General features: G+C 39.8%; 1 protein-coding gene across 4 annotated transcripts in view; it reads left to right on the top strand.

Annotated features, from left to right (window-relative positions):
• LOC121865764 (zinc finger protein rotund-like) overlaps positions 1-19,285 on the top strand; it is a 166,193-nt gene that overhangs the window by 33,482 nt on the left and 113,426 nt on the right. For all 4 annotated transcript variants that reach the window (XM_042365314.1, XM_042365313.1, XM_042365315.1 and 1 more), the window contains exon 2: positions 3,508-3,705. In XM_042365314.1, coding sequence (XP_042221248.1) covers positions 3,508-3,705 — 198 coding nt within the window. The remainder of the gene's footprint in view (positions 1-3,507; positions 3,706-19,285) is intronic.

Below are 19,285 nucleotides of genomic sequence, written 5' to 3'. Positions count from 1 at the left end.
CTTCATAAATACATAGATCAGTAACTCAGCTCCACATTCATGTATCAATAACTCGGCTTCATCAGCTATGTGTCTCGTGTATTTCAGAGCATCATTGAAACTCCAAACAAAATAAGGTTGTACCGTGGTTTTTCAATCTAGCTATTGTAACCACTGATTGCGGCATTACTGTGTTTCCCTAGATAGATAGATAGATAAATAGAGAGATAGATAGATAGTTAGATAGATAGATATTCAATCGTCATATAAGTGCACACTGATTCAGCTTGTACATAGATAGTTCAGGTATATAAACAATGTTCATAGACAGGGCGCGTAAAAAGGTAAACAGTAAGCCAAATCGACCAAGTCCTCATATGCTTATATCTTTAATCACTAAAAAACAGTATATTGGAAAACACTCTTATTTTTTATAGTCTGTCTAGTAAATATTTATCATCCATTTGGACTATTGGTTTTGATCGGCAGGTTTGGCGTCAAAATAATGCTCCTCAAAGTAACTCAATGAAACTGTCGGAAATTTTAATCCTCAGTTTTTTTTAACTAGGGAAGACTTTTAAAATTGGTCTTACTTTTTTTTATTATGTTTGGTACTTTTGTGAAACTTTACAGTAATTAATAGTTTAGCTACTTTTTTTTTTAACTACTTTGTATATAGTAATTATGAACCATTAAGTTATTTTGTTTTCTATTCTGGCAAGATTTCTATATTTTGGTGTTGTCTCCTGTGGTGGATATGTAAAAAATAAGTGGTGTAAAGAAACATGTGTAGAGTATATATGTGTTTTGTGTATTATGATAACTATATGTAATGAATGAAATCTGTTATGCATTATTTTGTGCTGTCTGTCTGTCTGTCTGTCTGTCTGCTGATGTTAAACAATAGTTACTCATGCTGTTTAAAATTTTTACCATCAGGATCGCTTTCACCTTTAGTTGAGTCATTCGTGTTCATTGGACACATTTTTACTTCCATTTATCTTAAGCCCCAAATACTGAGATAATGAATTCACCTCTGGACCACACACCCACCCAACACGCTATCCTGTTTAGGCGTGAATATTAAGATTAACTTATTTACACCCAGCAGTTTTAGGAAGCCGACCTTTACTAGATTACACACTAGATGCTCTACTGCTATTTTCTACCAGTTATTTTTAGCAGAGGTTGACTTACTAACTTCACTGAGTATAACACATTGTCTAGAGTTGCTTAGAGTGTATTTAGCTTCATTTTGTATAATTTATAGATGGTGTTATGTCTCTAATTCTGTAAATTTACACCAAAAATGGAAACTTAGTCAATTTTATAAAACTCAAAACATTGTATTTATTAATATTACGATAATTAAAATATGTATCGTTAATAGAGTTAATAATAATAATAATGTCTCTCTCTTGTATTGTTGTTTGGTTTATAAATTAGTTAATGTTTTTTATATACGAGGGGTGTTGACTTGTCGCATACCAGCGGTGGACAGACTATAGCCGGTATTAACATGTTATCCAGCCCACGAAGCTATTACCTAGTATTGGTGGTCTGTGCTAATTCATCCCTTTCTCACAGTTAAATTCTCCATCTATTTATAATATTCGTGGGGAAATTTCTATGAAGAGTAATTTCAAATAATAATCTACAATGTCTTAAAATCGTTTGAAATTTTGGAAGATTCATTTTGTTATTAATGAAGAGACTTGAAAAGTTGATTACGGTGTTGTATTGCATCTTCCCTTACGGGGTTCTTGGAGATACCTGGAGATTACCTGAAGATCTACAACCAGGTGAAAGGTTCTCCTAGTTATTGATGTCATAGCTTATATTATACAACTTATTTCTATCGTAGTTTATTTTCATACAATTATTTTTCTCTTGACTTATTTTTTTAATACAACTTAATGTATTTTGAGGAGCGTATGATGGTATAACACTATCTGTCTCTTTCTACGGGTTAGTTGATAGACTTTTAACCCGTATGATAAACTTTCACTTAAATCTGGCTGGCAATTCAACCCGTCGGAATCAGCAGGGACCTATTCAACACTGAGGTTATGTAGTGAAGGTTAATGTCGACTGGTTAAGTAAAACCAGGTATATCGGTCTCTGCGTGTGTACTGTGTCTTTGACTGTACTTTCGGCTACAAATTAATTTCTCAAGTGCCTTCTTTTTTTTTGTATTGCCAGAAGTCCAGTTTAACAGGTTTTAAAGAATATTTGAGTTTTTGGCTGATTAACTGGTTGTTGATTTTAAGTTTGCAAAAATATTCATTAATATAATTTTTAATACTAAATATATGATTTAACCAACTTGTATATTTTGTTAGAGTTTGTTGATAGTTAGTGGAATATTTTCGTTCATATAGTCAAACAGGTGATGTCTTAGAGAATAAATTAGACAGGAGATAGTTATAGGTACAGTGGGTGGACCAAATTCACATCTTCAACAACTACGTTCCCCCATTTTTAATTCGTCTGTTATCCAAGAAAGCCAAGACCTCTGTCATCAGTCTGGTGTTGTCGGTGTCTGCTCAGTAGTCGTACATACACAGCTGTTTGCATCCCCTCCCGGTGTTCTTATTTTACCTCATAATGAATCGAAAGTGAGGGTCTGTGTGTGTGTGTGTGTGTGTGTGTGTGTGTGTAATTTTGCAAGTATAAATTAATTATGTGTGCTGGTGTGAATTATTTAATAAGCACATTTGTATATGATGGCGTGAAGTGTTTGTATATATATATATATATATATATATATATATATATATATATATATATATATATATATATATATATATATATATATATATATATAATCCCGTAAGCTTACTCGTCGATGTTAATCTGTGAGTTTTTGCTCACCATGACAAAGTTTGTAGACAGGTGTAATATATTTAGTATATAATTTCGTGCCAAAACTTGTATACATGCTTCTATATCACAAGGCCGTGATGCATTATCTTTCATTTCGCTGTGTGTGTTGGCCTGAATATGTTTACTCGATACATTCCTTTGTTGCTATGTTAGTATAAAGTTTTTAGTATCGCGCACATACCCACATGTGTGTGTGTGTTTATATACAGTGTATATATATGTATATATATATATATATATATATATATATATATATATATATATATATATATATATATGTGTGTGTGTGTGTGTGTGTGTGTGTGTTTACTATTTATCTGTTTATTATATTTAATTAATTATTTATAAATATATTGTACTTGTGTGAATAGTGGTTTAGTATATATGCAAATTCCAGCCTCAAATATATTTCAGCATATACTGATGCACGTGAGTGAAAATTTAATCTTGTATAAATATGCATCAATAAAGCTAGTAGTGCATTAATACATTGTTAGTATTTATTATTAAAACAAATTCACACGCATCTGTACACATGGTAATGTTTTTATTATGTTATGCCGTGAACGTGTGTACACTATGTATTTTATGTGCTATGACTAAGTTTTTCTAGAACTAAAAGTGTGTTTGTCTTTCCTGCAGGCGGCGCTGGTGTGGCCTCCAGGTGGGGAGGGGTCACACAACAAGGGGGCGGGGGTCGCGGGCGGCGTGGGCGGGTCCTCACCGCCCACGTCCCAGCAGGCGGCACCGCAGGGCCTAGTGCACTGGATGAGCGTCATGGCTGAACATATGAACAACCCCCACCACGATGCCATGCACTACATGTGGAATGGCGTCGAGGTAAGTACCCCTCTTTTTTTTTTCTATATTTATCGTATGTTTGGACACAGGGTCGTCGAGGTACACTGCAGAGATAGGGATATTGTTTTACAGTTGTGTTTGTGGGGAAAGTCAGACAGTTGAGACGTTTTTGTGAATTTTGTTGTGGCTGAACAAGACAAAGAAGGAGAGCAGTTTTTTCATCGATTATATAATTTTTTGTTCACAAAGTTAGAGAATCGTCGGTAGAGAATCAAAGGCTCATGTTCTTTCTTTCTTTCTTTTTTTTCCATGCCAAAAATGGTGTCGGTTTATAGCTCAAAGTTGCTATTGCTTGTTTTTCTTGCTCGGTAACATGGGGGGGACGTAACCTCTCCTTCAGGCGGCTCCTACTGCCTTACAATAAAAACAGCGTATTTGGTCGTCTACCCTCGTCGTCCCGTCTCGGTTTTCTGGTGTAACTTGGAATTTCCGCCGGAGGTGACAAGGGTGGCCTGGCCTGCACATGACGACGTCCTCAGACACTGCGGTGATGGGTCGTATGTGTGTGAGGGTCGGCGGTCACCTCTTGATGACATAGGGTGGTGGTTCCGCTAATGGTGAATTGTTGTAATGGTGACTCAGGATGGTCATTTATGGCATTAGCAAAATCATAATTAGCAAGATTAGTAGCTATTATATGTTGAGCAATATATTTAAATGTAATGAATGATTTGAATCCAGGTTAAGTCAACAGCCATATTTAGATTAAATTAATGTCCTGAATATACTTTGTTGACAAGGAGCAAGAAATGACCGCTGTCTGCAGTAATGACTGTAGATGGTAATGATCATTACTAATTGTAAGTAATGAGGATCATAGGCGGTTAAGTAACGACCTTAACCGGAAAACTGGCATCAGGTAATTTCCTCCAATTATGATGATTTACGAGCCGTATGTAAAGTAACTTTACAACTCATTTAATGGCTCCTTTAATGGGGATAGATGAAGGTAAGAGAACGTGAAGACAACACCACAAGACCCACATGTTTTAGTTTACCTTAATCACTTCTCCAGAATAAAACCAACGCCTACTGAAGCACGTTTGTATCACTAGAAGATCTCTTATCATTTACACAAGTTACCTGGATGACACAAAAGATAGCAACGTAGGACATTTTGCTTGACGTATATTTTCAGAAAAAAAGTAATACGATACAAGAAGTTATAGCCTCTACATCACCAGTTACTTTTTCTCCTAGTTGTTAGATTTTTAATATCAGGATAAATCTTGTGTTACCTGCCTTTGAACCATCAGCTGTAGGGGTGAAGTAAGAGACCGGAAAAATGGAGATACTCATACCGATGTGTTTATGGGGACTGAAATGATCGACTGTAACCTCACTACTTTGATACTTTTACACCAATTAAGCTTATTTATCCTCTACTCTTACTTGTACGCTTATTTAATTCAGCTTAGTAATGTAGACTGAATGTATTGCTATATTTTTACCGTGCATATACCAGTTCACCCAAATTCTCAGTTTATTCGTAATATTACATCATACTGACTAATTCATTCGATGGTCAATACATCAGTCAACCACTACCATACCGTATTAATAAGTATTCCAAAATTATAATAAGAACAAGATATTTTTTGCGTGATTTTTTGGTGGGGCGTAGATTGGCGTATCGTATAATTATGACGTCACCTAAATGAAACTATTACGTCATAATCGCTTGTGAACGTGTAAACAGAATCCTACATAAATAAAAAAGGGACAAGTTTGTTATAGCTAATGTTATAAAAGGTAGTATACCATTAGTCTATTACCTAGCTACATATATCGACTCACGAGTATATAAGTAATAGTATACTTGCAACATACTCGTACATACATACGAACACAAGCGTACCCTAATCTACGTGGAATTATACGTGCTATAATTACCCTGAGAATAGTGAGTCATTTATGCCTGAGGTCGACGAAGAATAATGCAACATAATGATACTGAACTCAGAGCAAAATCATAAGACTTGGATTTTATTTAAAGTTAAGAAAAAAAAGTAGAGTTTGTGTGAGGAGATTTCTTCAATAGACTTTAAATTCTTCTCTGTTGTATTTTGTATTTTACGTGATTATTATTTTTTTGTAATAATAGTAAAGGACGATATTGTTATTGGTGCGCGATATAGTTGTATTGTGGTAAAACATCTAATAGAAACAGTAATAGTAATAATAATACAAGGAAGTCATATGTAGTTTTAAATAGCAGTTTCATTTTGTTGTATCGATATATATATATTTATATTTTTTTTTTGTGGTGGCTGTCAACACTATTGGTGAACTTTATGGTGAATTAAATCTTTCTGTTGGGATATATATATTTTTTTTGCATTCACTGAGAAATAAAATGAAGGAATACAAGAAGAACTTACCTACCCACCCACCCACCTTGGCACCACCGTCACACACTGGCCATAAACCCTGAGGAAGTGTCTTAGGTTATATAATATTATGCATATGATATTCCCTGTACCCCCATTATAAGGAAGCCCAAATTGCCCCGGTGATGTATTAAAAATCTAATGTATTCCTGAACAGTTCTATACTGTACCATCCTAAAGGTGTACTCCGAGGGGGGGGATGGGGGAGAATGTATATATATATATATATATATATATATATATATATATATATATATATATATATATATATATATATAAATGCTGTATATTACTTGAGGAAGACATTAATAGTTGTGGAGAGAAGGTCGTAAAAAGCAGGAGGTTATAGTAGACTAGTGATTAGGTCGCTCACAATGCTTAATTAGGACACAAGAAGCTGGTACGCATCCTCCCGACTACTACTATCCTCCCGCTACTACTACTACACCTACCTCTACTACACTATCCTCCGACTATACTATACTCCCTCCTCTACTACTATCCTCCCGCTACTACACTATCTTCCCGCTACTATACTATACTCCCGCTACTACACTATCCTCCCGCTACTACACTATCCTCCCTCTACTACACTATCCTCCCGCTACTACACTATCCTTAGGCCCATAAAGGTAGAGAGAGACCAAAAAAAATATAGAAGATGGAAGGTCGTGCAATAAATCAATTAGCACAGCAATAAACGTCTGGAGTTGAACGTCTTGTGAGGTACCAAGACACTGGGAGAGAGATACAGGAGAGGGTTAGTAATAAAGATAATGAGGGTTATTTAATTCAATAATTATGAAATTTTCCTCAAGTTTAAACAGCCTCCGTTTTAGTCAGATTGTTTTTTTGTTTTTTTTGGTTTTGCTTTTTCGCCCGACCGTGGAAAATTTGTGAACGTGTTGTGTTGTGTTGCGTTGTGTTGTGTTGTGTTGTGTTGTGTTATAGCGTTTACTAAGAGGTTAATTTTTACTTCTTAGTTAATTATATAATATCTTAATTTGTTCTTTCTGAGCTCGACTGGTATGTAAATTAAGTGTGCAAAAAGAAGAAGGTACAATTAAACACGACAAGCAGTAAAGTCACTGAAAAGTATAAGTAATGTTTAGTATTCTCCTTTTAACACACCCCGCTTTGAATATAAATCCCAATAAAACTAACAAGAATTGAGCTAAGAGTCTAATAAAACCATTTATTGGCACTGAAATCAAAAGGTACATTCTATACCAGTCAATTTTACCCCTCCAAATTATCAGGCGTTATTTGTATGTAAATTAAAGGAATATACCAAAAATAAAACTCCACTAAAAAAAAAAAACTCAATTAGGTGTATCGCTGAAATCCAGGAAGCTTATCGTTCAAGCCATAGACGGTTCGGTAGCCATCAGCGCCCGTATCTGTTGAGAGGGCGAAGGAACTCTCCGTCAACGCCCTCCCCGACAACACCTCAACTCTTGCAAGGGAATTCCACACGTCCTCCCAACACCACACCTCTCATAACCCACTATTTATTTTTTCTTCATAATCCACACACCGGTTCACTTTGTTTCTCTTGCCGAGGTCGGGAGAAAGTGTGGCATGTGAAGGATAAATAGTACTTAATCACGTTGTTCCTTACTTTCTATAATGAAGGATTCTGGGTAAGTTGGCTTTGTTTACAAATACCTGATAAACCATTTCTCTGAGTGTTTTTACTCGCCTGTGTCTCTTCATCTTTTTCTTTTGACGTAATTATCTCTTTAGACTGTGAGCGAGACGAGAATTCATCACTAAGTACTTCTGGGTAAAAAATAATTACGAGCAAGGTAGCGGCAGGAGCAGGTCAAAACACCACATAGGCAGACCACCGCTTGAGGGATAAGAACCTACACTTGAGGTCGCTGTAGGCACTGATCCACACACCACCACCACCCGCCAGGGGTACCACTACACACACACACACACACACACATCCTAACTTTTTACGTACCCGGGGTCAAAGATCTTAAAATCACAATAAGAAGTCGTCGAGGTGAGGAGTAGGGAGGGATCAGCTGGTGAGGAAAAGGGGGGGGTGGGGTAAGGGGGAGGGGGGTAGGAAGAGGAGGGTGGTAGACACGCAAGAAAACATCCATTTTGAACACCGACCAGCTGATGGCCGAAGCGAAGTCAGCGGACAAAAACTTGAAGAAACAGTTACCCCGGCTGGGCATCATGGTCTGGGCACGCGTAGCTCCGCCTGTGAGGTCACTTTTTCCCAGCTTTTCTTTTAGTCAACCTTAAATACATTATCATGCTAATATTATGCGGCCGCAGAGGTTGGCTGTCTACTTTGTGACGAGTATGGAGTAATGGCTGTAGGTCCACTTGAAGGAAGGTATTGTGGGAGTTGCGGTAGAGGCTTGTTAGCGGATGGTAGTACCTTGTAGTTTCCAGGTGTATTGTTGATGCAAGTTAGGGTTATCTAAGGAGGTCATGTTGGTTTGGGATGGCCTGTTTTGTGGTCAGAGGCGGTGGTGATGGTGGTTGTTAGGAGTAGTTTGTGTGGTCTTTGGTGATTGGCGTTTAGGAGTCATAGAATGTATATAAATCAGTTGTGTTGGTTAGCTTGAGTAATGCAATGTTGTCCATGAAAAAAAAAAGATTAAAGTTTTATAATGAATTTGAAATATTTTATATCCGATGAAACAAAGAAATAAACTATTAAAACTATTTATATCTCATTATTATTAAGACAAGAAATTTATATATAAAAACCAAAGGAAAAATCATCCGACGAGAAGGTCACAAAAAATAAGGATAAAAACAATACAAGATAACAACTCTCTTTGTCAGAAAAAACACAGACTTAAGGGTCATCAGAGGTCAGGGGATTTTTTTTATAGAATTCCTAAACACATTTTTGTGCTTGGTGGCGGCTGACTCATGGACACACACAAAAAAAACTGACCACGTTAGTGTAGATTAGTTTTATAGTTTGTTATAGAAAGATAAAAGTCTTGCTTCTGATTGGTTCTTAATCACATTAGATACGGGTAAGATGCATAAAAAGTGAGGCATCCTGTGAATGAAATCAGGTCGTACTTTTTTGTGTTCCTTATCGGTGACTGTAGAGAAAGTCAACTACCGTGGAAACAATTATGCTGATAACTGGGTACATAATCTTGCATTTATAATTACCTTACATATTATCAACTAATTTCTAAGGAACACTCTTGTAAGCGCCCCTCTCTGGCCTCCTTGTTTAAAATTGGTCAACAACCCCTGAAGGAGGAGGAACGTAGAAAGAACATCGTCCACACACTAGACTCTCACGCTATCCCTCAATACAGACGGGAAGGTGTACCGCTCCCTCCACATACTTCATCCAGAGGTGGGGCAGGGAGAGAGAGAGAGAGAGAGAGAGAGAGAGAGACCTGCATGTATAAGTTTCACATATACTGATGCCACGCCTTACACCCGGATGATCACGCGGCTGTACTGTTCAGGTTCAACTGGTCTGCCTGCCTCCCCACAAACCAGGAACTTTATAAAGAGTCGGTCCCGTTTATCAAAGACTAATTAAGGAGAGGTTACTGGCACGAGGGTTTATGGGTTCTCAGGCGATTGGTTCATCACGAGTCTTTCAGGAGGAGACACTGGCGGAAACAGTTCTTATTTTATATCGTTCTGTGTTAGATTGATCGAGTTTAATCCATGTAAAGTTGTGAAGAATCAAAACAATTTACAGATGGCATCGGGGGTTGATTTTTAATGCCCTTGCCGGTCCGTGAACCAGTTCTCTAAGTCTGAGCGACTGGTCGGATCTTGCCTCCCAGCATGCAGTGCCTCCTCGCCAGGCTAGTTGCTGCTCTCTCTCTCTCTCTCTCTCTCTCTGTAATGTTAGCCATAATCTTTTAAATTCACTTATTAGACATTACATATATTCAGAGTACTGTAGGAAAATCTAAAGTGACCGCTCCTGCTGATATTACTGCCGACACACACACACACACACACACACACACACACACACACACACACACACACACACACACACACACACACACAAATTGTATGGACGAGTTTGGCGGGTTTGAAGTGTGTACCCTGTAACTCTTCTGTACCACCTAGTACTGTAGTGGCAACATCGAACTGGTAACACTGAGCCAGAATTCGTGTGTCTATATAAGCGATCTCCATCATTGCTTCGTATGCAGGTCACAGTAGCTATCAACCCAGTAATTTAGGTCGTAAAAAAAACAATTCATGGAAGTAAACATTTCTGATTCGCTTATAAAATTTCTTCTTTACACAAACTGGTTTTTAAAATTGGGTGTGTAATTGGGCTTGCCACCTTTGTTGCAATTAATAGAAAGTTATAAATTATATGTACGTAAAGGTACAGAGTAAACTGGTTTGAGGTGGCAGTATTAAGTGGTTTTGTGTCTATTTGTCCGTCTCAATACCAGAATGAATCCTAGTAGATGAACCAACTTGTTTATGCGTCACTCTTTGGTAGAATATATTCATGAGGGGTTAATATAAACAGTAATACTATGTTTAAAATTCCCTGTCGCCCCATGTCGTCAAACCAATGATCCGGCCACCTAAGATCAGTATACACACACACACACACACACACACACACACTATAAAAAAGTTGTACCATCACCCAAACATTATAAAAACGTCACACACTACAAGAGAAAATCTCTCGCATACACACCGCAAAAAATTCCAACACACACACACACACACACGCACACAAAACCCGTCGCCAGGCACTGCTGACTGACCACAAGGCAACAAGTTCTTCCTCATAGTTACCCCTTTCGGAGTGTGTCAAGGAGCAGTTAGCTAGCAACTTCTTTTCCAAACGGACCAGTGAGAAACAAAAACTCACCCAGAGCGTCCTTGGCCAGGTGGGGACGCTGAGGGAAATATCTTAAGCTTTGTGAGGGAAAAACGTTGCTAGGTAACAGGTACAGTAGGTGAGGGGTAAATGATCACGCAGCGACGGGCCAGCCAGCCAGCCAGCACACACCGATAGCGGCCAGTTTGTGGGGGAATGGGACAGCTAAGAGGATCATGTCCGTAAGCTCGGTCGTCTGGTGTTTCGGTAGATCGGGTACAGAGGCTGACAGAGGTGTGACTCGTGGCACTTTTTTTATCGGAAAATTCACCTCCGATCGCACAGGTGTTGAGGGCAGGTCGCATTATCGAGGTCAGGAAGCGCACGAGACTCGGTGGCCAGAGAGAAATTTAAGCGACTACATCGTGAGAGTTTGTATCATAATAATGTGATGCAAGTGTCACGCCGCCCTCCTCCTTATCTGGCTCTGTCTTAAGCGTTGCTGTTTGCGCTTTTGAACCAAATCATATGGGGTTTATATAAAGATTTTTCTCTCAATAAAACTGAAACTTTCTGAACAATAATATCTCCACCTTGTGCATGACGCTGTTCTTGCCGCCGCTGCAAGCATGAGACTCATGACAAGATGTACTTAACTTATGAATAGTTGGTTTTATTATAAAGTATTTTTTCTACTAGCAACAGCAACATCCAGCAGTGGAGGAAGTGGGAGGAGTACCACTGGGGGCAACTGCAGAAGTGGTGGTGGTAGCGTTAGTCGGAGCCGGTTGGCTCTTGTATAAACTCCAAACTTTTGTGGTTACAAAGCCCTTGAGGCACGGACTAACTGTTTCGACTGCTGCTTGTAGGTAGGATGAAGCTGGTAGCGTAAAAAAAGTGGGGATGGTGTGTGCTGCGACTGACGACCGCTGGAAGGCGAAGCGCACCGCCAGTAACAGGAGACCAGAGGTGTTTAGTGGACGGTCGGCTTGCAGGTGGAATGTATATGCAGATTACACAAATTTGGCAAGAAAAAAAAAGAAAAACCGGAGGATGTGTGGCACTCAAATAACATATGTATTTTAAAAGACGTGATCTTGGCCCTAATAGGCTGTGTCTCGCAGGTCAGGTGTGTAGCAGAGACTGAGGCACTTACAACATACAAGTAAGACTGGGTTGGCCAAAATTGTAAAGGCGGGGCGGCGCGAGGTGGACGAGGCGTGGCCGACAGACAGAGGGCCAGGCCACTGACCCGCCTCACAGTGACCATCTCTAGCCGTTGACCGTACCCTCTGACTTCTTTTTTGACGAGTCTTGGCCCAAACCCCGTGAGAATAGATGATCTGATGGCGATAGTGGGTGGTCGCTTAGAGAAAAACAACACCCGGTACATCTTTTCAAAAAATTTAAGATAGCTACACAGATCCGCCATGTACTTACGTAATAGTTAATTGAGATTTTAGTCACCATGTTCAGTAGTCTCCACCAATGCGATGATGGAGACAAATAATGAAAAATCTAGACTAAAACTACAGCAACAGATATATCATAGTTTGTTAGTTGATTTATTTATTTTTTTATGCCTGTCTTTAATGACTTAATGAGACTTACAAGCTATTACATTTCTACATAATAGTTTTCTCCATAATTATAGCCGCAGGACAGAGGTGGAAAAAGTTTTTGTCAAGGGTCCAAGTCATCATCCTCTCTCTCTCTCTCTCTCTCTCTCTCTCTCTCTCTCTCTCTCTCTCTCTCTCTCTCTCTCTCTCCCTAGCAACGCTATACAAGTGGGGTTGCCTTAATTAACCTATGATACACGTGATATTCTCTTCCTTAATTATGATAAATAACCATCATTGGACATTTATTCCCTACATATATAGTGAACGAGACCTTAAGTTTATATATAGAATCACATAATTACAGTAAATCAGGTGGATGGAGAGTTTTTCAGATAAATTTAAGGTTAAGTAAAAAGTAAAGTGAATTAATATGTAGCAGAGATTTGGTGGATAAGACTCGAAGTGGATAATTATGTGACAGATAGGAAGAGGTTGATCATTAACACCTGTGGTTGAGCTAAACACACCTGTAATGCTGGGATTAACACGTGGCAAGTCTATACAGGTACACTATCCCCAGGTAGAGATTTAATTTAACTGTTGGTCGTCCAGGATTAGGGATGTAGGTGTCTCTTCTTTGTCCTGGGATAAATATACAAATATACATCATGGTGGTGATGCGGGTGCTAGTGGGAGTGTTGGTGATGGGAATAATGGTGATGAATGGTGGTGGTGATAGTGATAGTGATGATGGTGGTGGAGAGGGGATGTCATGAAAACCAAAAGTCATCATCAGTGAAACAGACTCATCAACTGACTTCCTGGTGACCCTCAAGACCTCACCGGGACAATAGACTCAAGGTTCTATACGCGTTATAAAATCCCCCTTGACATAAAACTGACAAAACCAGAAATGAAGAAACTGAAATACTGAATTACCGAAATACTGAATTAAAAAAGTGTTCAAATTTATCACGAAAAAAGTAGTAAATCAATTCATGTTATGTATTTATTCTCCACCGGTGTTATTAAATGAATGTATGAATGTTGCATTATTTTCCTCACGCGTCATACAGATTTAGTTATGTTTTAGTTACCTGTCGGTGTAATGATGGTGCCGCCAATTGATATCATACATATATGCTGTGGGGAGGGGAGACGCGGAATGCTTAAGTTATTATCACTGGTCGGACGAGTCGAGAAGAAGATGAGGAAGGTCCATCAGTGAATTAATTTTTTTTACTGTGATACAATGAATTTGGTTCGTCTTCATGATACATTTAGCTACAGAAATCAGATTTAATATCAATGTCGGATTTTTGGTCGTAAGTCAATAGAACGGTTGTAATAATGAGTATTTTTTTTCTGTGTACCTTAATTGTGTGTATATTGGTTCCTGTAACTCACTGCTCACACAGATCTTGCTTGCTTCACTCACCTTCCTTATCCTCACTCCTGAGTTCTGCCGTATAGGGTAGCTGTAGCATGTCTTTGTGTCCAGTGGCCGGGAAGCTGTAGGACCAACAGCTGGTCTGCCTGCCTGCTTACCTAACACCCAGTATATACAAGCACTATCAACAATGCATTATCGCCATTACGCCCCTCGTCCATCACCTCTGATATGATGCAATACCCGGCCATGTCAACAGGGGACTATTACAGACCCATTTTCCCATTTTAGTGTCAGTACACCAATTTGTAAAATGAATTTCAGCGGTGTGTTTTTCTCGGCGACTGGTGGTTGGCGAGAGTCATTAGCGGACGGCAGTGTTAGTCCAGATTACAGGTGTGGTGTTGTATATCAGACAGTGAGAAAAGTTCCCTCAGATGATTAACTAACATATTATGGTGTTGTTTCCTCCCCTCGCGTCAGTAGGCTCTTCTGTAGATGTTAATGTCGAAGTAATTTTTAAATTGTGTTGTCGTCAGAGTTTTGTAAGTAATGATCCAGACGAGGTGTATATCCTGTGGTCAATGTGCCTCGCTGCTGTCTGGTATCGGTAATGAGTGTCTGAGAAGGTTTGTCTGTTCACATTGTAAGAAGGTGGAGGTTGTGGTAGCCGAGGTAAGCTGCCTAGTCCCCCGTGTTATAGTGTGGCTGTAAAGTATAAATAACTTACATATTATAACACTTTGCATACACATGGACGTCCGCTTCTGTATTTTTATATTCATTTATTATCCTTTCAGAGTAAAGTGAACACTACCATTACACCGTGCGAACTTTTAGGGTAATTTTCCTTCGCTTCACTGTCTATAATTCCAATCCTGTCATAACTTGTACCAACTTTGGGTTCTTTAGTATTAGCGACAATTTAACTGGTCGCTCTATCCCGGTAATATACTGTTGGACTATCATAGATGAGTTTCTTCCTGTTACATAGCGTCTGTTTATATCCATTGAGTCCGTTTAGCGTCAGGTGTGAGGAAAGGAAAACCAGCAACGATTACAATAACTAACTTAGAAAAACACGGCCTATCAACCAGCCTCAGACGACCTCCGTAATATGTATGTGGAAAATCCTGCCTTGTTTTCACTTTTTCCACGTAATGGTCGCTTTGAGATGCTGGGTGGTGGTGGTGGTGATAATAGTAGTGGTGATAGGTGGTAGTGGTGGTGGTAGGCGATGTGATGATGGCACTATAACTTCCTGCACACACATACACACACACGCGCGCGCGACAGGGGGGAGTGGCAGAAGAGACAATAAAACAAGTTATTTGTCATAAAACTCTAAGTGAAATGAGAGTTTAATATTGTGAGAAATGTGTTTCCGTCAGCAGCCAGAGTGAGGTAGGAGGACTCATAACACACCTCCTGCTGGCGATAAATGCCCTGTTTTCATTATTCCTCCTTTGTAAAATATCCTTCAGTAAAACTCACGTAACCTTACAGTCATCTGCAGAGTCGATCACTGTAACACACACACACTGGCACTATTCACGCCAGCACAAGCATTCAAGCAACATCGTTTGGTGTTCCCCCTCACTCCTTAATGATCCGCTTATAGCTACTGTGCCGTATGGGTGTTCGTCTGTATTGCCATCTGCACAACCTCGTTTCTACTGCCGAACAGAAAATGTATGTCCCGTGGAGATTGTCTGGTCTCTTATCTGGTCTTTTCCCCTAGCCTCCCAACCACTCCTCCTAACCATGTCTCCCAACCATGTCTCCCAACCAAGCATATACCACCCGGTTGCCCCCTACACTCCTGGTCGTCGATCTCCTGTTGCTGCTCTGTTGTTTCTGTTGTTGTTGGTAGTAGTTGCGATGGCGTCTGCTTGTTTCGTCCCCATCGCTGTTCTTGTTGTTCCCGTTAAATTGACTTGTCTCTGTGGCGGTCGTTTAGTGTTTGTTGAGTTTAATAGTTTCGACAGTCGACCCCGCTGATGTTGTTGTTCTTGTTCCTCTGCCACGACTAGTTTGTAATGTCAAGTGGTGTTGATTTCGTCAGTAAACTCTGGCTAATTCTCCAGTCACTCACAGGTGATATGGAGGGCCTTCGGCTTCGTTCATGGCCAACCAGCAGCTTCTGAGAAGCGTCTGGCGGCCGACTCAGAAGATAGCGCTGTTTTCAGTGTGAGTGTGTGTCCACCAACCTCAATGACTGACCTCCACTCATGTCACCACCACTGGAGCTCTGCCCACTTCACCTAGCCGGGAATTATGTCAAGAATAACTTCAGAAGCATTGCTAGAGGATTTTCCGCTTGGCAATTTATGTTTCGCACAAAAGACGCATAGAACATTAAGCCAACTCTCTTCTGGGAGGGTCATCATTTATTCTACTCACATTTTACAATTTAGGAATCTGTTGATCTGAAAGAATGTTCTCTAATAAGCGGCCGATTTAATTTATTACTCATTAAGCAATGGTAGCGTGTAATCATCCGTGGTCTCTACTCCATCAGCGGCCATACCAGCCTAGTGAGGCCGGCCTGAGACAAGGGCGAGGAGAGAGAGAGAGACGGAGGGATTGAGGGAGAGAGAATCACTTAGAAAATTAGAAGCCAAGGTACTAGTTTCTCTATTAAGACGAGATAAAAAAAATATTCTTAAATCTTTTCTACTGGACAAAGATTTAAAACATAATATTTCTTACATCTCACGTTCTCATAGTGACTCTTCGTTTGATCCCGATATTCTTCCTCGGTCGACCACAGTGTCATGTGGGTGGTGGTGCTCCGTGCTCCCAGACGTTTCGAACACTTGCTTCACACATCCTCGTGAACCCTGATTAATGCCTCCGTGTCTTGCTCACACTCGCAACAGAAATTAATGATATGAATCAGTAATATTTTAAGGGAGTGTAGTTTATGGCGTGGCGAGTTGTGACCTCTCCCTGACACACACGAGGATAGTCTTGAATTCATATTGACTGTATTGTTGAGCTGAAGGCTGAGATATGTTAAACTCTGTTGCCAACACACAGGCTTTAGAGAAGACGGGAATGTTCAAATTGATATTTCAGTCACGTAAAAGCTTTTAAGGATGGTAATAATATTATTTTATCTGTGCATAGTTAACTGCAATATAAACTGATCAGAGTCAGCGGAAAAGCTCAAATTGTTATTCAGTTTTATTTGGTTTCAAGGAAATTCACAAATCAGTCTAGTTAGCCAGTTTCCAATGTGAAGGATAAACCACATTGGTGATAAACAAAAGTCAGGCAGGTCATTAAAGTTGCAGGTCATAATGGTTACAGGTCATAATGGTTACAGGTCATAATGGTTACAGGTCATAAGAGTAGCATGTCTTGGTAAACAATGCCTGACAGGTCGCACAGTTAGAGAAGAATCTTGGTGAAACAGAGCCAGGTAGGTCATACGGACGTGAAGAATGCAGGAACATAGAGATGCGGTCGTCTACGTCTGATGGCCACATATATTACTAATTGGTAGACATGTTCGAGGCTTGTGTGCGAATCTTTGTGGAGCCTAAACCTTACGTGCGGTGAACATATTTCTATAGATGGATTCACCTTGTGGTGATGCCCATAAGAGTGAAATATTTAATGGTATTGGATTCTGTTCAGGTAAACGAACGAGGAAATCCAATTGGGTCCACGAAAGCTTCATCTATGGACTAAGCAAAAAAGTGTAAACCATTATGAGATAGATGCAAGCCCCCATATATAGTCTAGGTGAATTATGCCTCCAACATCAAGCTTCAGTATGCCATCCTAGAGACTTGACTTTCTTAATTGGAAAAGTCTGTACTGGTTTTCAGTGGGGCCGTAAAAATTAGCGGAGCATATGTAATGGTCTGTTTTTGTAGGGAATATTTAATACACCCTGGGGAGTTTACGGGGTAAGCCACCATCATCATAATGTAATGTAGTTTCTCATAGCCACATTAATGTAGTTACGAGCGGTTATATAAAGGTAAGGAGGGGGTTTGACTCAGCGGCCGTGATTTCTGGATAATCTCTCCTGATAAAACAATGGCGATGTATAACTAGTTTTAAAAAATATCCATGATCAGGTTATCCGAGTATTTTATTTGTTTTTTTGTCACTTCTATTCATCCAGCCAGCTCTTATTTCTCTCTACTGCCTCTTCTCCTCTTCTTCTTCTTGTTCTTTCCCCTCATTCTCTCGTTCACTTCTCCCAATCTATTATATTCCCTTGTCACCTCTGTCTCCTCCCCCCACCCCCTACACCTCTTCCCTTCTCACGTTTTCCATTTTCATTTAATCCTTTCACTACTACTTCTCTTACCTCACCCCTTCACACCCTTCCACCACACACCCTTCCCCCCACACACAACCTACCCCACACACCCTTCCCCCCACACACCCTTCCCCCCACACACCAACTCGCAAAGCTTCCATTTTTTTTCCTTTTCTGGGTGCACCACATGACACACATTAATACAGGCTTACCAGGCTTCCAGTGCACTTTGGGGAGGAGGTTTCAGAAGCTTCAGTAGCGATGGACCGACACATTCCTATAATGCTTCACGTCATGATCCGACAGAGTATTACCTTTACAAAATTCCACCATTATTGTTGAGTGTGTATTATATATATTTTGACACCCGTAATGGACAGTCACATGGGCGTATGTGTTGGCATTGGTAAGGGAATATGTATTTTCATGGTGTAATTTGGTGTATTTTGCAATGCGTGTGTGGCGTGCCGTGTTATTCACTCTGTTGGTTTATTTACATTACACGACTGAAATAATGTACCTCTGTTGCCTTATGTGAATTACTGGTTTAGATATTTTTTATATATTGTGTTATATCTACGTGGTATATACTGTATATTTTTTTTTCTATATATCTTTACATCTTGTTGCAATATCAATCACCTTGATTTAATAGTGCGTTATTTCTTAGACTAAATATTATCCTGTCAATCAATCATTCATACAGTCAGTTAGGAAAGGCTTTGCTCAAGACCTGACTAAGAAGGTAAAAATTTTCACTTTGTTACCACGAAACTTAGTCCGGGTAATGAGAGTCGACTCGTGGGGGGTGGTGATGAAGGCAAGGCAGGCTAGTCGTGGGGGATCTCTGCACCCCACCTCCAAAACACACCAAGTTGCTTCTCGTAAATGGAATTTTTGATGGATTTGATGGTGCGGGAAAGGTTAGCTTGTAATGAGGTTGTGTGTGTGGGCGGCGGGAGGGGGCTGGGGTGATGGCGAGACAGGCGGAGGGGAGTGAGGTGAGATGTAGAGGGGGTGGGGGTGAGGGGAGATGTAAGAGTAAGGGGGAATGTTGGGGTTGAGGTGAGAGAGAGAGAGAGAGAGAGAGAGAGAGAGAGAGATTACGAAAATAGTGGG

This window comes from Homarus americanus, unplaced genomic scaffold (assembly GCF_018991925.1).
Source record: "Homarus americanus isolate GMGI-L3 unplaced genomic scaffold, GMGI_Hamer_2.0 scaffold13495, whole genome shotgun sequence".
Taxonomy (NCBI): Eukaryota; Metazoa; Arthropoda; class Malacostraca; order Decapoda; family Nephropidae; genus Homarus; species Homarus americanus.
Note: the sequence above shows the minus strand (reverse complement) of the source record. Positions and strands in the feature narration are given on the sequence as shown.